The sequence below is a fragment of the Meleagris gallopavo genome, chromosome 19 (genome assembly GCF_905368555.1).
Source record: "Meleagris gallopavo chromosome 19, MGAL_WU_HG_1.1, whole genome shotgun sequence".
Taxonomy (NCBI): Eukaryota; Metazoa; Chordata; class Aves; order Galliformes; family Phasianidae; genus Meleagris; species Meleagris gallopavo.
Window position 1 is genome coordinate 4,633,726 of NC_139422.1, and position 21,087 is coordinate 4,654,812.

The window sequence follows — 21,087 nt, forward strand, 5'->3', positions numbered from 1 at the left end:
CCAACCAGCCATGGCTGCACTCAGTGAGAGTGGAGAAGTGCTTGATTAAAGAGTTTGATTTGACTGCTGGTGATAAAATTCAGAGGGAGAACTGTTTCCCATATTTTCCCAATTACGTGCTTCTTTCTTCGTTTTAGGAATTGTTGAGAATAACTCTGTGTACCTGGTTCCTTAGGGAGGATGGTTAGACTGGGCAGAAACCACCAGCAAAGAAATTAGGGAAGAAATATGAACAGTCAGCACGCTAGAGGACGTGAGACAAAATAATAGTGATAATTTTGACATTGTGTGGATGAAAAGTTGGTGAAATCAACGCAGACTTTGAGTTAGGAGCCCATGAGATGAGAAAACTGGATCAGGTCTAGACAGAAACATCTGCCATATCAGCTGCAGACTGTATTAATGACAGTGTTTTTACTCACAGGGAGAACAAGGCGATGACGGGAAGGTGGAAGGCCCACAGGGTCCACCTGGAGACAGAGTAAGATATTAAATCCCTTCCCTAATCAATGCTGGCCTGGGTTTTGCCAGGGGATGAGCTGACTTGTTTCCTTACTTACGCAACATACAAAAGCCATCGAGATTCTGCAGATAACAGGACTTTTAACATCTAACTTATGCCTTTGTCGTGTTGTTGTAGGGTCCTGTTGGTGACAGAGGAGATCGAGGGGAGCCCGGAGACCCTGGTTATCCTGTGAGTCGTGTTCCCAGTATGTGATTCAGAAATGATTGTCTTGGGAAGGTTTGTGGTTATCGAGGAAATACCCTGGAGAAGATGTGTGTGAGATAGGTCATGTAATGCCGGACAAAACTCAAGACTGATGTGCCAATGGCTGCAGAGTGTTTCACAGGAAGATCTCTGCTAATTTGGATATTTTGAAGCTTCCAAAACCTTAACAAGATTTCTCTCAAAAGCAGAGCTGTGAGGATTCCCTTTATGTGGGACATAATTGGTGTTGATCTGAAAAGGCTCTATGGGCTTTCTCACCTCCATCCAAAATCCAGTTGCTTTAACTGATCAGAGCAACCCATTCCAGGAACGCACAGAAGAGTTTAAACCCAACAGAGCAGCTCTGTTGCTGCCATGTTTTGTAGACAGCAGTCTACAATTGTTAACTTAAACTGATGCTCTGTGCATTAGAAGATACTCCTTCCTGCTTACACAGTGACTAGCAGTTCTCTGAGCTACTTCTTTCCAGTGTGCATCCACAGTAGCACGTACACTACCCATGAGCTTCAACATTTGTGTATTAGCAGAATGCAGATATATTTATCTTCCCCTGCCCTGCTCTGCATGCTGCATCTGTGTTTGTTCATCGTTGCCACAAAGAGGACTAAGGACAAACAAATGTTCCCTCTCTTGTTTTTTTTTATTTAAGGGCCAAGAAGGGCTTGATGGAGAAAGAGGAAAACCTGGACAGCAAGGCTTACCTGTAAGAAATCCTGCTTTACTGTAAGCTACCCAGTGTCACATGCGTGTGAAAAACAGATGCAGGAGGGTAGGAAGGGCTGTAGTAGGGGATGTGTGCTGAGCTATGACATGCAGCGTGTGCATTTCCATAACCCATGCCTCTGAAATGGACAGTTTGAGCCATATGTTGAGACCAAAAACTAGGTGATAGAACAGGAGGCACCCCGAAAAGCCTACCCCTGGAACAATGTTTCTGAACAGGCCAGGAGGGACTTGAAAGTTTAGGAGATGAGCAGTGCAGGATGGCCATGATGCTGGAAGGGTCCATTTGGAAATGGTGCTTTTGAGGAGAGCTGCTCCAGTGTGGGACCATTTCATTCAGCCTGCATGGCATTTCCTCTCAGCACACAAAATCCAGAAGGCCAGAAGAAGGGATGAAAGCATGTGTGATGGGGGATGGAGGGATGTGTGATGGTGAATTGCTTCACTTCTCCATCAGGGTTGCTCCCTGATGTCTGACATCCAGGCCAAACCAAGGAAAGGGCTGCAGCATGCAGAAGAGAGGTAGTACCCATATGGGGATGTGCTCGCTGTATGAAGCTCTCGTTCTGCACGTAGCTTTTGCAGGGCCTTTCCCAAACCAGGCTCCTTCCTCCTCACTTCTCAGCACGGTTTTCCAGGAACGGTCTGGAATTTAGCAAACCAATTCCCCAAACATGAGCACCACCCAAGTGAGGGGGTAGCACTGCTTCTTCTTCAGTTGATACCCTGTTAAATGATCTCTGGAGACAATTCCTTGCTCTCTTTCCCCCAGGAGGCCTGTCTGAGCACAGGCTGTTCCCGTGAATTGTTTCCATACGGTCAGTGTTGTTAGGGCACAAAAAAATGCTGTTCTTTCTACTTCGTGCAAGATATTGCCAGATGAGAATTTCAAGCAGATTTTTCATGCTTGTGTTTTGTAGGGGAATCCTGGACCACCAGGCCAGCCAGGAGCAAAGGGATCCAAAGGTGATGTGGTAGGTTTCAGCAGGATGGATTTGTAGCATCCTAAGTTTGAAGAAAATGTCTGATTAAGAGAACTTGAATGTTTTTATCCCAACACGTGTGGTTTGGCCAAAGATCTACACCTTGAAAGACTATGGAAAACCTAGTGGGAGGGCTGCAAGTATGTATTTAAGTGTCCAACCCCAATGGCTGGTTGGCTTCATAGAGCTGGAGTGGACTAAGACAATAGCAGCTCCAGCATGGAAGGTGAATTTGGGGCAAGTCTTTAGTCATGGCCATAACTGTGTCTCTTTCCCATAACCCTGCGTGTGCTGCTGCAGCCACAGCTAGCTGGTCTGCCCCTAAGGAGATCTGAGCCAGGCAAGTTTCTTCACTTGAACCATAAACTTTTCTGGCTTGAAACTTTCCATGTTTGGAGTCCATATGGTTCTTTTCTTTCCTGGAAGAGACTTTCTAACTTCTTGCCCTTGCTGAGCAAGAAAACACAGCGCACACAGCTCCTTTGAGGTTCAGTGTGGTACCTACTCTGACTTCCACATCTGGTTGTAATGACAGCATGCTAATTATTCTCACATATAGGGCCTTTATTTGCTAAAATGTAAGTATGTGTCCTCAATATTCAGCAAATTCCTGGTCCCTGATGGCAGATGTCAGGATTTTTAATCCGACCCCACTGGGATAAGAAGTCTATACTGGCAGAAGATAGTCTATAGTAGGTGCTCCTGGCAAGGAGTGTACCAGCTGATGAGATTAATGAGCTCTGCCTAGCGCTGGATGACCTGGAACTACCTTTAGGTGTAATGGATAGCAGAGGAAGCACCCCCAGGAGTATTTATTTCATGTAGCTGTTCTGCCTGGTCCTCAGTGGATGGAGAAACAGTGCACAGGAAATGCAGTGCTTCAATTTGAAAGTGCTTTAATGCGTGACCTGACTAAGAGAGTCCTAGTGAAGGTGATGAGGCTGAGTTTTCCATTCATTCCACAGAAATTAATCCATTCTACAGCTAATAACCCTCAGGAGTATTTCTTTTACGTCTTTATTCACAAAGCAGCATTGCAAATTTCAGACACAAGACCCCTTCCATTTCCATTAACTCTCCAAAATAAGAGAGAGCTACTTAGGAAAGAAATGCTCTCTCTGAGTGCCCTGCAGAAGACTTGCCAGTGCCGTGGGTCTGTGCTGTGCTTCAATGAACTGACAGAGGATGCAGGTTTCAGGCATCTTGTTCTAATGTTTGTCAGTGCATTGAGTCCTCCCTCGAGTTCATCCTGCTTTATTTGTCCTCATCTGCTCTGTATTAGGAAAAATGTAGGTCCTTGCCTTCTAGCTATTCATTCCTGCCCTAGAACTCTCAAGACATACGAAGAATCACTTGTAATAAAACCAAATAGCAGTTCATTCTCCAGTGCTGGAGCAACTGACTTTATAAATCTCTTTTTTATAAAACTCTTTCCAACCATTATCCAAAAATACACCCTGAAGTCAGGCGCCCAAGTGGACTTGTGCTGGAACTGCTGCAATTTTAGATGTCTTTCTTTCTTTGCAGGGTCAAAAAGGAAAGCAAGGAGCACGAGGCAGCGCAGGGAGCAGAGGCTCACCGGTAGGTAAAAAAAAAATCCATTTTCTGCCCAAAAAATGCTGTCCAGGAGCTCCATCGCTGACATATTTGTGATTTTAGGGCACCCTTGGGCTACCTGGTCCTCGAGGAGTGGTGGGAAGGCAGGGCCAAGAAGGTGCTCCTGGAGTGGATGGAGTGCCTGGGAAGGATGGCGTGCCTGGGGTGCTGGTGAGTTTGCAGTTGTAACCTCATAGCATTAATAACAAGTGCAACTTAAGAGCTGAAAAACCAAAAGGTAACGTAGGAGAAATGGATGTAGTCCAGCTACAAATATCCCACTTTCCATATACCCAGAGAGAATCATATGTTGCTCATTGTATCTCACTTTGCCTTTGCGTGGTGAAGTCTGTAAACAAACCAATGCATCCAGTCTGACAAACAGCTTTTTGCATGCATGTATCTGCAAGTCCTCCCATGCCCAGCTGCATGCTTGCTGGCTGAGGGCAGAATCATACTACTCCTCCATGCCTGTAGAAGATGTACAGAGCTGGAGAGAGTGCTTTGTTTCATAACCTCTCCTGTGTTTCTTTTCTAGGGAGAGCAGGGAGATGATGGAGAAGAAGGACTAATAGGGATGCCTGGCAAAAGAGGGAACCCCGGCGTACCAGGACTGCCTGGGGCACAGGGACCACCAGGATTCAAGGTGACTTTCTGACCAAGATACTGCTATGAGCAATGCAGTCTGTGAGCCTGCTGCATCTAGAGCTTGAATTCACCAAGGTGTAACAAAGTCTGAGTTCCTGCTGCCATCTTTCACTTAGCTGGAAGCTCAGCAGCTGATTCTCTGTCCATCCATCCATCCATCCATCCATCCATCCACTGAACATCCCAGCTTTCTGTCTTTGTCAAAGTTCTCTCAGCTCAGGAACTTATAAATATCTGTACCCACACTGTGAACGCCTTAACTCCTTTCATTAGAAACCTGGTAAAGAAATGTGACCTTAGAGAAGCTGCAAGGGATCTGCTGCAGCCTGCCTGTAGGAGACCCACAATGGGCATTGAAGCATGGATGTCTTCCAGCTGCTGCCTTGCAAAGCCTGAATGGTGCAGGAAAATTGTGCAGCTTGTTTCTGTCATGTATTTATCGTGCTGGGATTGCTGGAACCAGTATGACTTGGGCACTGCCTTAGGTGGAAGGAGGGAAAAGCTGCTTTAATGACAGTGGGGTTTCTTACTGGTCCCTGCAGTGGTCCAGGTGGGCCGCAGGATCTAACCATTCCAACAGCAATTCAGCCATTTGTAAAAAGAGACTGTAATTAGGAAAACTCCAGCGGGGTTTGGAGAGGCTATCAGGTCTGATTTAAACTATGCCTCCTATAGCACATCACTCTTAAACTGTCACTTGCTGCCCTCCAGCTGCCTTGGGTAGAATAACAGGCTATTTCCAGAAGTGACCTGAGAGACTCTTGTGGAATTATGCCACACTCACCCTCTTGGGAGAGATCGGTTGCCCCTTGTCCTCCTGTTCAACCATCCCGAGCACCCACTACCTTTGCTGCCATGCCACCATCCTGCACCCATCTGCCCCTGCAGACCTGAGGCATCTCATAATGGAGCCACATTCCTCATCCCGATGCACCACTTTTTCCCAGCTTTCCATCTATGGTTATTTCAGCTGAATGTTGTTATATTTAGCTCCTGTCCTTTGGAATTACTTGAATTCTGTTATTTTTAGGGTGAAAGAGGATTGCCTGGACAGACTGGCCAAACAGGGAAGCGAGGATCACTGGGAGGAATGGGCCTCCCAGGGAGCCCCGGCGATCCAGGACCCAAAGGCCAGCCGGTGAGCAGCACCTGGCAGGGACCCCTAAGCAGCCTGCGTTCCCCAAAACACTGTGACTGCTCCCAGCACCCTCATGCCTGTTGTTATGATATGGCACCACGTGTGCTGGTAGTCCTACGGTGGGAAACCCGTGCATTGCAAACCATCCCAACGGTGCGGAATGGGCTGCAGCTCCATAGGGACACCCAGGAGATGTAGGCATCACCATGGAGGTTTGAGGGTGGTGGAGATGTGGGTTCAGAGCATGCTGGGGGAGAAGCACACCTACTTCCAGGGCAAAACGCTTTGTTCTTTTTCATTGTGCTGGTGGGATTGCCCAGCATTTGACAGCAGTATTCCAGCCAAAGGGAGGTAACCACCAACACCAATGTTTTGCCTCTTGTTCCTGCACATGGCAAGTTCCCTTGCCCAGTATTACTGTTGCCTGCTTTGCTGCATCAGTATTGACCAGATCCCCTCAAAAAAGGTGACTCTGTGGCATTTAGGTTGCTCTAAAACCTTTCTGACTTCTCCTTTACTTTTGCCCTGAATTCCTCCAGAAAGAAGGCTTGGTTGGTTCTTGTAACACAGAAAAGACCGTAGTCCTTCTCTTAGTAGCATGTTTCCTTTCCAGGATCCATAAATGGGCAGTTAAACCACTTTGTGTGCTTGGAAAGTTTCTAACACTCCACCAAGTCCAACTAAGCCCTTTCTTGCCAAGCAGCTTTTCATTGTCATGGCAGGAAAAAGCTTCCTAACAGTAAGGGCTGTAGATTAACTCTGGAATAGCCCTGTAATAGAGGCAGTGGAAACCCCATCACTTGAGTCATTTACAGCTGGGCTGAACAAGATGCTGTAAAACATCCCATAATGTGCAATCCAGCATGGGTCACATAGTCCAGCTGAGAGGCCAAAGGAGCCTTTTCTATCTCTTGTGTCCCTGAGACTGTAAATTAATCATCTGGCCTATGTTTCTGTCCCATTTTTTTTAATGTTGCATCACTTTGCATTTTGATATCTGAGAAACCCAGAAATATCATAGGACGTGCATCTTAAACATGGTAAAATGAGGGTGTTTATGCAAGGACGTGCTACCCAGTGTTTTTTCTTTATTCTCAGACTGCAGGCTGTATGCTAATCCAAGCTTGATGGTCTTGCAAATATTTTGCTTTTCTTAAGGAACAAAAAAAAATAAAAATCCTGCAGTGTTGTGTAGGAAAAGAATTGGGATTTGTATGGTTTTCATGGTTTTAAGTGGGAGGTGATGTTGTAGGAACACACGCTCCTTTGGACAGCATCAATAAGCATGTTTGAAATTATCCTTCATAGGGCAGTCCAGTTGGTATTAGAAATAAAATAAGTGCTCATTTTAATGGGATTGGAGCATGGACTTGTAGGATCAATCTCAGAGTAGAAGCTCTTCATCCTGCTACTGCTGACTGTCCTCCAAGCCCTCCAAACCAGCCAAGCATGTGCTAGAAATATTGTAGGTATGCCTCTCATCTTGGGGGCAAAAGGTTTAGTCTGTGAGATGTTCTGGAGCTGCTTCCACCCTGATGTTTGTGTAACGCCTTCTTCAGAGTTCTCTCGTACTTCTTTCTCATCAGTCCTGCTTAGACTGAGGAATACTATGCTGAAATCTTGGCGTGTCTTTGAGTGACCGGTTCAGCATGAACTTACTGCTGTTCTTTGTTCTTGTGTTTGTCTTGGCTGTTATTTCCAGGGAGACTTTGGGGAGGCAGGATTCCCAGGGATTGCAGGCATCTTTGGGCCAAAGGTAAGAGGTGACCTGGTGACCAGTTGGCTTCCCAGTCTCTTTGCTGAGAACAGACACTGAAATACCTATTGAAAATTATTTGGTAGCAGCTCTGCAGAAACTACTGAAATCCAATTGTGATTCCAACTTTATTAAGTTTATATATCTTCAAATAATCCTCGAGTATGCATTGACATATACTCTGATAAAGCTTATTTCTATTAAAGTGGGTACATAGTAGATTGAAGATGGATGTCCTATAGACCTCCCCCCCCCCCACCTGAACATATTTCAATCATAGAATCATAGGATCAATAACCTTGGAAAAGACCACTAAAATAACCAACTCCAGCCATCAATCTATCACCACCATGCCCACTAAGCCACATCACTCAGTGGCACGAGTTCATTCTCCAATATTAATCATCAGTTGAGAGACTTGACTGGACATTTGGGGCTCATTTGACCAAAATATAATTTTGATGGGGAAAGGGAACTGGGCTGTTTTCTGTAGGAAGTAAAGGGCTTGCAAAACAGGAGTGGGAAAAGAACATTTTTAATCAGACCTTCCAATTCCCATATACCAGAGGCAGCAGAGCTGTAAGCCAGAGCATCAACGTGGGGTACATTTATTAATGGGCTCTGACACCTCATTTTTGCTTGCAGGGACCACCAGGAGACCCCGGTTTCAAGGGCATTCAGGGACCACGTGGCCCACCTGGCCTCATGGTGAGTAATTTTTCCATATGTTTGGTTTGGGAAGATTTTCTTACTTCCTCCATCCTCTGTATCTGTAAGGATGCAGACTCCCATAATGAGCACGACACGCTGGTTTGATGGGTGCCTTGCAATTAATCTGTGGCCATAGTGCTGCCAGAGCACATCTGCACCTTCCATATGATCATGGGCCTCTTCTGCCTCTATATGGACTGCTGCAGATCACTCCAGCTACGCCAAAATCCTTCTGTTTCTGGAATTTCTGAGGCCTCACATGGACTGTGGCAACCACACTGTGAGGGCTTGTGTCTCTGGGTCTGTGTTTTATTTCAGCCACAGCAAACACCATGATCATGCTGCTGAAAAGCAGCAAAGAGATGCAGTGTCCATCCATCCCCAAGTGGTGGTTGATGCATGGCTTGTCTTTTCTAGGGAAAAGAAGGAATTATTGGTCCGCTTGGCATTCAGGGTCCCACAGGAAGCCCGGTGAGTAGCTGCCTTTTCTTCTGCCTGTAGATTTTAGATCGCAGTATTTGAGATCCAGCATGCCTGAGGCCAGCATCAGTAAAGTCCTTCCAAGTCCTTCTGTAATGACGGGAACAAAATGGTCTTTAAGACGAGCAGCTTAAGCTCAAGGGTTAGTCTCCAGCTGCTTATGTAGTTGGGATTATTAGCTTAAAAGTGAGGAACAACTCTATTAAAGTGCGAGTTTTGAGATAGATAGATGGGATCAGACAGGAAGACAAGAATGTGATTTCAGTTTTTTTAAGCAAGTCACTGGATTTTCCAAAGAACTCAGCATTGGAGCCCCCAAGGGAAGAATAAAAATAATAATAATAATCTGATGAATGTGTTAAACTGGGCACAGTTGGATTCAGGGAAGTGCTGAAAATCTCTGCCTGCCTCCAAATGCCACAGAATACAGTTCAGGTCAGGGCTTCATAACAATGTGAGCATGAAGTCACGTAGAGCTCAGCACAAAGAGGCAGAGTTGGCAGAGAGGAAACTCAGGGAGATGAGCCCAGTCCCACTGGTCCTTGCAAGGTGCTTCTGAGCAGCATTGCACGCAGCAGCACAGCTTGCAGTCACTAACAGCCATCTTGTGTACTTCAACAGGGGCCGAAGGGGGACAAGGGCAGCCGTGGGGACGTGGTAAGTGAGCTCCTTGCCTGGGAGGGACCTCTGTTCTTGGGTACTGGGTTCCTCTGTGGGCAAGATGCACACATCTACACTGGATACATATTGCTCATCCTCCTTGGTACCACAAGAACCGAGGTGCCATCTTGGCACCAGATTGCATGACCAGGAGTCATTCTTGCACATGACCATATTGAGAGATTTCCTTCTAGAATTGAGCATCTTCTGACAGCTTCTTCCCTTGTTTGTTTGTTTGTTTGTTTCCCTACAGGGGTTTCAGGGCCCAAGGGTGAGTCTTTAAATCACTTTGTTTAATATCTCTTATTTAAATAAAACGGTTACTTCTAGCAAATATAAAGCTGGAGGGGAGGTGACTGTTCACACAGAGAACATGATGCTTAAAGAATGAAGGGCTGGGAACAAGAGACACAGCAGGATTGAACCAGGTGCAGAGAGATGCACCCAGGGGTAGGAGACGGAGGAAACAGGGCAGTCTCTGAAGTGTTTGGGGCAGAGGACACCAAAAATGGGGAGGATTTCAGCAGGGAACAGACTCAGTTCTGGTGACAGCCACAAGAAGTGGAAATACAAACTGAAAGCATTTCACTGACTAATGCCACTCTGTCTTTAGGGTCCTCCAGGCCCACGAGGACAGCCTGGCCCTCCGGTACGTATACATGGAAAGAGTTCAAAGACATTATTGAAACAAGCTAAAATTACCGCAGTGATACCCTCCAGAGGGACTGCTCACTCACTGCAAATTACAGCTTAGCCCCGTTCCTCGTATGCAAAAATGCATGTGTGTGAATGGACCAGTGTTTCTTGTGCTTTGGTCCAAACCATCTCCAAATATCTTATAGAGACAGCATTGTTGCCTGTCTCGCCCTTCTGCATCAAGGGACCCCAGGGGAGAGAGGGTTTCAGAAGGACATCAATGAATATCTTTGCAGCAGTGGCTGCCCATATTTCAGCTGATGCCCCTTTTTTGCTTTGATTTCTAGGGACCGCCGGGAATTTCAGCTTCATTTGTAAGTTGCTGTTTTCTGTTCATTTGGTAATGATGGTAATGATGATAGTAAGTCGTGCAGAGGTAGGCGCTGTGGGGACCTTGAAAACGTACGTTCAGGTCCAGCAAGAGATGCATTAGCAGAGCAAGGCTTGAATCACAACCCTAGACCAAGCAGCATTTGCTTGCATGAGGGCATGTTCAGCTTCTCACAGTCTGTTTTGCCCCACACTAGCAACAAGATGGCTTTGGGGCCGCTTTCCAGACACTGATTGACTCCAACGCGGCGCTCAAGACAGAGGTACGGGGCTTCTGTCGAACTGCCTGGTCTCTGCTGAGGCTGTAGGCTGGGGATGGTCACAGCCATGCTTGTTCTTTCTGTCTGCTTGAAGTTTCTATATGCAAAGCTTTGATTTGTCTGCTGTTTTTTGTGGAGTATCAGGTTAAAGAATGTGATTCTGCTGCGTTCTTTGTTACTGAAGCTCCAAACTTCATGACTTTGCCAGCATTTCAGCAATTCCCCATGCAGACCCTCAGCGGTCTCAGTACCAGGTGCCTCCTTTTCATTCCAGGGTTACCAACATCCAGACCTTCTCATGCTGGACCATGGAGGGGAGATCTTTAAGACTCTACACTACCTCAGCAACCTCATTCAGAGCATCAAGAGACCCCTGGGCACCAAGGAAAACCCTGCACGCATCTGCCGAGACCTCATGAACTGTGAACAGAAGATGAAGGATGGTAGGAAGCCTTGAGTACAAGAAGGCTGTATCCCTCCCTAGGACCATTTTACATGGCCCCAGATGGACCGCTGAGGGCAGTCATGCAGAAACCAAAGCTTGTCATTGCTTATGCACAGAAAAGATTAAGTGTTCTCATTAATCCCCACATCCTCCATTTCCTCAGGTACCTACTGGATTGACCCAAATCTCGGCTGTTCCTCAGACACCATACAAGTCATCTGCAACTTCACCAATGGTGGACAGACGTGTCTCAGCCCCATCACCGTCTCCAAGGTACACACACCTCATCCTGTGCAGCATTTCCCATGCACACATTAGGAAATGTTTACCCACGGCTGAGTTCTGCTAGAGCACAGGACAGTGACCACTGTAACAGCACTTGGCTTATCCTGGTGGCAGTGAGCACAGCTCTGCTGCTGGCCTTCAGCTCTGCTCTCATGAGGTTAAAAAATACACCTAAGATGGTGTTGTTGACTCTTTGCAAGATAGAGCAGTACGTTTCCAGTCGTGTTTAATTAACCCATAACCTTAATAGAGGCCGGTAATTTAGCAAACATGCTGCTCCCAAAGGCTTTGTTGGATTAATTTATGTTCAGGTCACTCTTGCCGTTTGTTTTCTACTGCCTGAAAAATTGAGGTCAGCTTAAATACACGAGTGTCCACCAAAGTGAATGGCACAGGATTTTTCTTGGGGAAGTACCTGTAACAGAAAATACCCCTAGCAATATCCAGGTCCATCTGCAGTGCCCAGAGCACGTTCAGAGCACTCATCTTTTTCCTCCTGCTTAAGGGCCTGCATGTTAATTCCAAAAAATAAAGGATCTGCTGTCTCCTCATGACAACAATCCAGCTTGACTTTGCGCTGGGTCCTCTTGCCCATCCTGACACCAGAACCAGTTCTGGGCTTGGGCATCCATGCGTGGCCACCTCACAGAGTGCTGGGAACACCTCTGCCCTTGCACTGAAGGACCGTTCTCCCTCCCAGCCTCGCTAACACCTCTGTCACCTTCACAGCTGGATTTTGACATCGGCAGAGTCCAGATGAACTTCCTGCGCCTGCTGAGCTCGGAGGTGGTGCAGCACATCACCATCCACTGCCTGAACACCTCTGTCTGGGGGGAGGGCTCTGCCGAGAAACCTTCGCAGAAAGCCGTGCGCTTCAAGGCGTGGAACGGGCAAATGTTTGAGGCAGAGGGGAAGCTCAAGCCGGAGGTGGCAGCTGATGATTGCAAGGTATGTTGTGCCCAAAGAGAGGAGAGAAATGCCAGGCTGAACCCAGCCAGCACACACAGCAAGACTCAGCTTGTGCCAGTGCTTTTTATTCCATGGCCACCTCTAAAAAAGGGGGAGAAGGGTCTAGGTTACCTGCTCTGTGATGCTATTTCAAGATGTTACCTTTGACTCAACCGGGAGAAAGTGTTCCTCAGAATGCTTTTCTGAACTAGGCCTACTCAGGGCTTTTCAGTCATATGGTACAGTGAAACTCATCATCTCCAGCAAGAGGGAACGGCCCCAAGTTGAGCCAGGGGAGGTTTGCATTGGATATTAGGAAGAATTTCTTCTCAGAAAGAGCAGTGGCACAGACTGCCCAGTGAGTGGTGGGGTCACCATCCCTGGAGGTGTTCAAGAGCTGCGTAGATGTGACAGTGAGGGACGTGGCAGTGGAGGTTGGTGGACCTGCCTGTGTTGGGGGGGTTGGAGATTCATGATCCTTGAGGTCCCTTCCAACCCAGGCCATTCTGTGATTTTGTGATTCTGTGTCAGTGGGCACAGTGGGTAGGGATGAAGTCGGTGGTTGGACTTCTTAGAGGTCTTTTCCAACTTCCCAATGATGGTCTGATTGTAAGATCTGTCCCACAGCTAAGCAGCTCTGTCTGTCTTTCCCTCCCCCCTGTGCAGATCAAGGATGGACGCTGGCATCGGACTCTCTTTTCCTTTCGGACGCAGGACACCCAGCAGCTGCCAATCGTCAACATCTACAACCTTCCCCCATCCGAGCCAGGAAAGCAATATCACCTCGAGGTCGGCCCCGTGTGCTTCCTTTGAACAATGCCATCAAACCCGGGCTCCAAGGCTTTGACCCCACTTCTGGCCTATGTCTTTACACAGGGTCTCTGCAGCAAGGACAGCTGGGCTGTATCTTTTGGGTCAACTCTTGCTCTAGCCTTTGGCTCAAGGCCTCAAACAACCCGTGATCTACTGAACTCAGCAGGTTGTTGAAAGGAGGAATACGAAGGACGTAGGGAAGCGGGTGTCAGTTGGGACGTGACCAGTGCAAAGGGATCAGGGGACGAGGTGTCGCACGCGGTTCCACACACAAAGCTTTTTCCATGACCAAAGAAGAAAACATTGAGAGAAACCTCAAGCAACTGGCAGCATGTGGTTTCCCCACCCTCCCCCCCTGTTTTTGCCTTACCTGGTTCCCGAGTTACCAAATGTTCTTCCCATTGACAAGTAATTCAGAGATGATAGGGCTTCCCTCGCAGAGCTGGGCGCCTCCTGGATGGCCGGGCTCTCCCAGGAGGAGCTGCAGTGCGACGCTGGCTGCTCTGCGCACCGGAACCATTTTGATGTGCAATATTAGAAGAAACAAAATATATATATATATATATATATATAATATTATTTAAAGCAAAAAGAAAAAAAAGGAAAAAAAAAAAAAAAGGAAAAAACTAAAGTTGCTCCTTCCATGGGTGAGTTGAACCAACGTCCCTTCTCATGTGCGTGGTGTTGGGGTGAGGGAGTCCCAAAGCTGAAAGGGGGGAATGGAAGGAGGAGAGGGGAAGAGATTGGTGCTACAATAGAGAGAGAGGATGGGCTCGTCTGATTTGTTTCTACCTCTCACTGTGAAATCTCTGGTGCTCTTAAAAAAGTGTGTTATTTTATATATATGATTTTATTTAAGGTTGTGAAGGTGCTACAGTGGCTTGCCACAGACCCAAAAAAAAAGCCCATAGGACCACCTCTCTAGGAAGAGAGGAGGTTACGATCTACAGCTAAATCACAGAAACACCTTTAAAGGGATCCTTTCATTGCCACGGGTGCCAATCCTGCGCAACAGCTCAGAGCGCGTCCGAGGTGCACCTTTCAGGCTACGATTTTAAAAGCAAATTTGCCTTTTGTTTGTTTGTTTGTTTGTTTTTAAATCAGCACTTCACTGCTCTGGTTGGGGAGCAGGGCTGCAGCTCACCTGCAGTGCTGTAGGGTGACCCTCGGAGCGCTGCATGGGGTCAGCTGCCCCGGAGCTCAATTGCTGTACTGACATTGACCCAAAGCCATGCATGCAGCTCTGAACTCGTGTGTAAAACCCAGCCCTGCTCCCCTTCTGTCCGGGCCCCTCTGCCACATCTGAAAGCATGATGCCTTGTTTCAGAACACGGCCGGGCTCGCAGGGGTTGTGTTTTGTTAAGTTGTGTAGAAATTTAGTCTCTGTATGTAAATTTGGAGGATTTTTTTTTTTTTTTTTAAAGAGGATAATTATGGTAATCTTTAATTCTATATAAGGAATAATATTGATGTAATCGGAGCTGTACTGTATCGGAAATGCTTCAGTGCCTGTTTGGGGTTTTCACGTCTCCTGAGGACTATGGATTTTATTTTTTTGAGGAAAAAAAAAAAAAGAAAAAAGAAAATGGATGCGTGTCTCTCTTTGTGTGTTCCCTTCCTACTGCCCGCCGGTGGGCTGCCAGCAGCCATCGACTGAGGCTCACAGGATCCATCTCACATACCTCACCCCGCTCACAGATCCTCACCCCACTGTTCTGTGTTTGCTCCAGACCGCAGTTACCGTTTGTTCTCATTACTGCTTTTTGTTTTTCCTTCTCCTCTCTTTTTTTTTTTTTTTTTTTTAATTTTTAATTTGGACTCTAAATAAATATTTAAAACTGAGGCAACAATATGGGACTTTTATGGGTTTGTTTTTTGGGGGTTTTTTTTTTGTTTGTTTTTTTTTTTTTTTGGCTTTTTCTTGGGATAAGCAGCTGTGGGTGCGAGGAGCAGTGATGCCCTATTGCTGGGGGTGTGAGTGCTGCTGTGAGCAGCCAAGGGAGCCCCAAAATCCTCCATCCTGACACCAGTTAACTGATGGCGAGCCCTTACCGTGGCCACCAGCACGTTCCTCATCCCATCCTGACACAGTGTGGGAGAAAAGGAAGGGGAAGGGAAGGGAACAGGAAAGGGAAAAGGGAAAGGGGAAAAAGAGAAAGGGGGAAGGAAAAGGGGGGAAGGAGAAGGGGAAAGGGGAAAGGAAGGCAAGGAGGAAGGGAGAGACGAACCTTTTCAGTGCTGAACAACACATCACACCTCAATGGCTCCAAGCTGACTGAAACCCAAATTCTCCTCTCTCAGGAGGATTCACAGAATAGGATCACAGAACACTGCAAGTTGGGAGGCACCCCATAGGGACCGCAGAGTCCAACCCAGGGCTCCACACAGCACCATGCAACCCTATGGCAGAGAGTGGGGTCCTAACGCTCCCTGACCTCTGGCATCGGGGCTGTGCTCACCACCCTCTGGGGTGCAGCCTTTCCCAGCCCCTCCTCACCCTCCCTTGGCAGCCCCATGCCGTCCCCTCGGTCCCATCACTGTTTGGAGCTGCGTGCTGCCATGAGGACCCCCTCATCCTCCTCTGGGCGGAACAAACCACAGCCCTCAGCCCCACAGCCCCCACACACGCTGTGCCACCACCAGTGCCAGGACGGGTGTTTGCTGCCCCAGGCAGCGCAGGACACGGACGAACGCCTTCAGTGGCACTCGCTGCCCTGCAGCACTTTGCACAAACAAACCCGCGGCACTCGGCCCAACACCCGCCCAATCAGTCATGCTTTCTGAGAACAAAAGTCCCCGGTGATGAAATACAGCTTTTTTCACCTTTTCTGCTGGAAGAAAACAATCTTTTGCCAGTTTAATTCCCATCACCTGCTATTGCTTCATGCCTGAGCAAACAGCCCTGCGGTTAAATAAGCAGACAGGCTGCGGCAGGGCTGTATATAAGTGCCAGCGTGCAGCAGCGTCCCATCCACACTGCAGCCTCACCACAGCCCCATTGCGAGCAATGCTGGCCTTCCTCATCCCTGTCCTCACCCTCACTACGGGGTTGGTGCATGCCCATGCCACCGACTCCCCCACCTGCGCCCCGCTCGTCCCTGCCGAAATAGACAACGCAACGGTGCACGGGGTAAGAAGTGCTGCATTCCATCCCTGGGAACCCTCAAAGCCAAACTGGGGTCTGGAATGCATCTGCAATCCCTGACCCTCTGCTCTGCTCTGCTCTGCTCTGCTGGCAGCTGCTGGGGCACTGGGTGTACATCATGGGTGCCTCCCAGTACCCCCCGCACATGGCTGAGATGAAGGAGCTGAAGTATGCAACCTTCACCCTCTTCCCTGGCAGGAATGAGGACGAGTTCAATGTGACGGAAATCATGAGGGTGTAAGGATGGGATGGGATGGGATGGGATGGGATGGGATGGGATGGGATGGGATGGGATGGGATGGGATGGGATGGTGGGGTGCTCACAGGCAGCAAGTCAGAGCCATCCCTGAGCTGTGGGCAGGGAACAGACAGGTGGCAGTGGTCTGGCCAGCCCATCGAGGAGGCTGCAGCGTGGGTGGGATGGCACACCCTCTGGGTGTACACGGGGTGATTTGAGTCCTGTTTCACCTTCTGCCTCCCCAGGAACGAAACATGCGTGGTGAGGAACACCAGCAAGATCCACGTCTTCCGGCACAACTCCACGTTGGCACACGGTAAAGCTGTTGCCCCTCCTGACACCCATCCCCCAACCACCACCACGCTGCCTTACAGGAACGTGGCCCCTCTGTCTTCCAGAGGAGGGGCAGGAGGTGTCCATGGCAGAGCTGATCCACAGCGACAAGGACCTGTTCATCCTGAAGCACTTCAAGGATAACCACGTGGGCCTGAGCCTCTCAGGTGAGCACGCCGCGCCGGGGAGCACCCCAAGCACACACAGACCCTTTCATTTTCCCCTTTTTCCTGCTTTTACACCACCTTTCCTACAGCACGGACGCCCAAGGTGACCAAGGAGCAGCTGGATGAATTCGAAGCCCAACTGCGCTGCCACGGCTTCAAGCTGGAGGAGGCATTCATCACCTCCCCCAAGGTACGGCCCTGCAGGCACAGGGCTCCCCGAGGGGGCAGTCAGTGCAGGAATGAGCTCTGTCCCCCCTCTCCAGGATGCCTGTCCTGCAGCTGGTGAGGAGATGGGCGAAGGCAGCACAGCCACCGCAGAGCCATAGCAGGGGTGAGCCCACATCCCTCCTGTGCTCCGCTCTGCCGGGATGCCGCGACGAGGATTTATGTCTTCCAGCAAGGACTTCACGATGCCCTTCGCAGAAGGAATTTGCTGCTTTTCTGTTCTCACGTGGACCTGGAATAAAGCTGTGTGTGACACCTGCCTGCCGTGTGCGCACCTTCATTGTGCCCACATGTGGAATGGGTGTGGGTGGGCAGCACCAGCGTTGGCTTTGGGCCCCATCCCTGCCCCAAATCAGACAAAATCCTGAGGATGGATGGCTCACACTCAACAAAATGAGCCACGGCTCAGGAAGGCAGTGATCCAACCCCTGGGTTTGCTTCCATGAGCAGCCCCAAGGCACTGCTGTGTGCAATCTAGTGGGTGTGTGGGATGATGTGGGGGGCCACGAGCAGGACAGAAGCTACTGAGCCCCATGGCCATGACCGAGAGCAGGATAAACGTGGTTACCCTTCAGGTTTAGATCAGACACAAAGGAAAACCTGTGAGGAGAAGCAGTGGTGCAGCTGACATTTCCAGCTGGGACTCAGGCACAGGGTGAGCCCCAGCACACACGCCCTGCTTGGGGCAGCCCCCACAGCCCTGCCAGCACCATTTGGCTCAGACCCAGAGCTGGCAACTCCCTACGCCCCATATCCCAGTAAGCAGCACAGTTCCAAATTTGCAGAGCAACAACAGGGCTGAAATTGGGAAATTCAGGTCAGATTCCATCTTTCCTTACAGGAAGTGCTTTGCCCCATCACCTCCTCCAGCCGCTGATAGCACCATGCTGGCTTGGCTCCCACCAGGGCCGTTTCCCCGAAAAGCACCATTGCGTCACCACGGCCCTGCCGTGCGCAGTGGGGCAGCACAAACAAACAGCCGAGGGAGCAGTGTCCATCTGTCCATCCACACGGCAGCTTCTCTCGCTCCTCTCCCCCCAGCAGACATGGCACCAGCCGGCGTCTCCGCCATCCTCATCCTCACCGCTCTGCTGTCTGCAGCCGCCGCTCCCCACAAACCCACAGCACCTCCGAGCCTGGCCAACGCAACGATGCCGTGGGTAAGGAGGGGTTGGGTGCAGGAGGGTGTTTGGGAACTGCTGAATCTGGTTGACCACCTGAGGTGAGCAATGAGTCAGCCCTGGGAGCACAGGTGAAGACAATTCTCCTGTGCTACTGGAAGGGGTGGAGCCTGGCTGCACCTCTCCTAGACCCCCATTTAAGAGCTGACTGCCATGGGGGAACGATCTCTTTTGGAGATTGCTCCTCTTGGAGACTTCTTAGCGAGCCCAGGATAAAGGTAAGCTTTCCAGCCATTCTTCTTTATCACGATAACCTGTTTAGCCTAACTTTCTTAAATATAACATCCTTATATCCACTGATTACACAGTGGGGGCTGGAAAGGAACCCCCACCACCCCGCACCTCTCCCACAGCTGCTGGGGATGTGGCAGTACGTGGCCGGGGCTGCCCAGCTGCCCCAGCACCTCCTGGAGCTGCTGCTCATCGATCACGGCCACCTTCACGTGGAGCCCAGCAGCGGGCAGGAGCTGCTCATCACCCAGCACGTGGCAGTGTGAGGCACCCACTCTCCATCCCCGGTCCTTTCCTCCCGCCCCGTTCCCGCTGTGTGTGCTCCAGCATCCCCACTCCCTGCAGGGGTGACCGATGTCTCTCCAACAACTCCACCTCCGTCCACCTGGGTGCCAACGGCACGGCGCTGCTCAAGGATGGTGAGCACTGTGGGGCCATGGCTGGGTGCGTTTGTTGGGAGGGCACGAATCAAACTTTTATTCCGGGATGTAAGGGGCTGCCTCGCTTCTTAAATCATTTCACAACCCTTCGGGAAGGGCTGTGACACATCTCAGAGCACTAATGCTGCTCTCACTCCCAACCCTGGCTCTGTTGTCTCAAAGCCAAGACGCAGCACATCCTGGGGATGGTGACAAAGCTCAGCTCTGAGGATACTCTGCTCATCCACCACCACGTGCAGAGGGAGAGGATGTATTCAGCTCTGTATCTCTATGGTATGCAAACCCCATCCTCAAGTGACCTAAAGCTGTGCACACAAAGAGCTGCCAGGCAAACCCACAGCAGCTCCAACAGCAACCTGTGATTTTCCTGAGTCCTCTGCACAAGGATCACAGGAATATATCAACGTTCCATTAAAATCTAAATCTTTGAGCAGAGAGTGAATTAAAGACAAAACCTATTTACGAAGAATAGGAAGCACACCATTCACTATCAATATTGTTGTGAAATCTGTCTTTTCAAGCCAACTGGGATTTTCTGGTATTTGCCTCCCAGTGCAGAGCAGCACCAGCATGGGCAGAGCTGGTTGCACCCACACGTGGCCCCATAGAGTGGCACACCAGGCTGTGATTTATCCCTCCAAGAGTCTTCCAGTAGAGCCTTCTAACAGAGCTCCCTAATAGAGACCCCCATAGAGACCTCCAGTACAGCTCCCCAGTTGAGTCCCCCCATAGAGTCCTTCAGTAGAAATCCCCTCCCCAACAGAGACCCCCCCACTACCCTTTTAAGCTGCAGAGTCATTACTTAAAGTTCAAAGCCCCGTTTGGCAAACATACACCTGCCTGAGGCATGCATCCCTTCCTGCACCCCAGAATCACCAGTGAGTTTTGTGCAACTGGTTACAGTTAGCAGGGAGGGTAGGGGGAAAAAAAAAAAAGCATCCGTGGGAGCACGGAGACAAAATGCAGGCAGGGATGATGTGTGACAAAGCCTCTGCCCTCGCAGCCCGCAATCGGACAGTGAGCAGCACGCAGCAGGACGAGCTGGGACAGCATGCAGAGAGCCTGGGGCTGAGCAGAGGGGCCGTGGTGTACGCGCCGTGGAGGAAGGTGCATCCTCAGCACTGCCTTGCTTCGATGGTTTGGGGTGCTCTGAGACTCCTCGTGGCCACAACCCCAGCCCTGAGCCCCCCTGACATCAGAAGGCCCCAGACAGGACTCCTGCTGCTGTGGGACAGAGCCTGCCCACCTCCACACCCCTGTGGCTCTCTGTAAAATGGAGCTTCTCCCTTCCGTTTTCCACCCAATAACAAAACCCCACATCGGCGTTACCCCCGCACAGCCCAGCCACGCGCCAGCCTCCTACCCACCTTCCACGTCCTTCCCTGCAGGACTCAGCTGCACCCGGTGCACCCCAGTTCTCCCAGTAGAAGCCCTGCCTGGAGCTGGGAGCGCAGGGAGACTTGTGGGTGGATAATGCCCAAATGGCACTGGGACAGCAGGACGGCGTGGGGCTCATCGAGCTGCACCTGGGGCTGTGCCTGTCAGACGTGGGGGCACAGAGGGGTCAGCAGGGTGCTGAGCTTCGGGTGAGGTGAAAAATGCTCAGAGAGGCCCAGGTGGGGGAATCAGCACAGGTGTGGGATATCAGGGCAGAGGGTTGGGTGACCTCTGCCGTGCACAGTTCCATTTATCCCTTTGTTGGTGACTGTTTTGCAGGAGCTGTGCCAACCGGGAGAAAAGGAAAGGATGGAAGAAAGGAAGGATGGAGGAGCGCAAGGCACGGCCCTGCCGAGCACCCCGGCAGGCAGCCGGCAGCAATAAACGCTTTGCTCAGAGCTGTAGCCCCATCTGAGCAGGACCTGCAATAAGGAACCGAGCGCCTGGTTTGTTTTGTGTGTCGCTGCCCCAGCGTTTGGGACAAGGCG

The 21,087-nt window shown here is 49.8% G+C and overlaps 3 protein-coding genes across 9 annotated transcripts in view; all 3 read left to right on the forward strand.

Annotated features, from left to right (window-relative positions):
- COL27A1 (collagen type XXVII alpha 1 chain) overlaps positions 1-15,044 on the forward strand; it is a 128,529-nt gene extending 113,485 nt beyond the window's left edge. For 5 of the 6 annotated variants that reach the window (XM_031556174.2, XM_010720821.4, XM_085239221.1 and 2 more), the window contains 20 exons: positions 425-481; positions 641-694; positions 1,380-1,433; positions 2,374-2,427; positions 3,964-4,017; positions 4,096-4,203; positions 4,571-4,678; positions 5,711-5,818; positions 7,521-7,574; positions 8,220-8,282; positions 8,703-8,756; positions 9,387-9,422; positions 9,679-9,696; positions 10,039-10,074; positions 10,409-10,435; positions 10,649-10,714; positions 10,986-11,154; positions 11,320-11,429; positions 12,171-12,389; positions 13,056-15,044. In XM_031556174.2, the coding sequence (XP_031412034.2) occupies positions 425-481; positions 641-694; positions 1,380-1,433; positions 2,374-2,427; positions 3,964-4,017; positions 4,096-4,203; positions 4,571-4,678; positions 5,711-5,818; positions 7,521-7,574; positions 8,220-8,282; positions 8,703-8,756; positions 9,387-9,422; positions 9,679-9,696; positions 10,039-10,074; positions 10,409-10,435; positions 10,649-10,714; positions 10,986-11,154; positions 11,320-11,429; positions 12,171-12,389; positions 13,056-13,202 (1,596 nt within the window). In that variant the 3' untranslated portion in view covers positions 13,203-15,044. The remainder of the gene's footprint in view (positions 1-424; positions 482-640; positions 695-1,379; positions 1,434-2,373; positions 2,428-3,963; positions 4,018-4,095; positions 4,204-4,570; positions 4,679-5,710; positions 5,819-7,520; positions 7,575-8,219; positions 8,283-8,702; positions 8,757-9,386; positions 9,423-9,678; positions 9,697-10,038; positions 10,075-10,408; positions 10,436-10,648; positions 10,715-10,985; positions 11,155-11,319; positions 11,430-12,170; positions 12,390-13,055) is intronic. The other variant, XM_031556176.2, reaches the window with a different exon arrangement.
- A 1,108-nt stretch (positions 15,045-16,152) lies between these two features.
- Positions 16,153-17,570, forward strand: LOC100541166 (alpha-1-acid glycoprotein 2-like). The gene is made up of 6 exons (XM_003211214.5): positions 16,153-16,332; positions 16,442-16,584; positions 16,831-16,901; positions 16,984-17,085; positions 17,175-17,275; positions 17,349-17,570. Exons 1-6 carry the CDS (start codon positions 16,210-16,212, stop codon positions 17,409-17,411), a joined length of 603 nt encoding a protein of 200 aa, XP_003211262.1. The 5' UTR covers positions 16,153-16,209; the 3' UTR covers positions 17,412-17,570.
- Positions 17,571-17,920: 350 nt separating this feature from the next.
- On the forward strand, positions 17,921-21,034 carry LOC104913666 (alpha-1-acid glycoprotein 2-like). Of its 2 annotated transcripts, none has more exons than XM_031556177.2 (6): positions 17,921-18,470; positions 18,800-18,984; positions 19,068-19,141; positions 19,325-19,435; positions 20,166-20,269; positions 20,879-21,034. In XM_031556177.2, exons 1-6 carry the CDS (start codon positions 18,195-18,197, stop codon positions 20,981-20,983), a joined length of 855 nt encoding a protein of 284 aa, XP_031412037.1. In that variant the 5' UTR covers positions 17,921-18,194; the 3' UTR covers positions 20,984-21,034. The 2 variants fall into 2 exon arrangements, with proteins under 2 accessions (XP_031412037.1, XP_031412038.2); XM_031556178.2 differs by having other exon boundaries at positions 17,977-18,470; positions 18,845-18,984.
- The last annotated feature ends 53 nt before the right edge of the window (positions 21,035-21,087 follow it).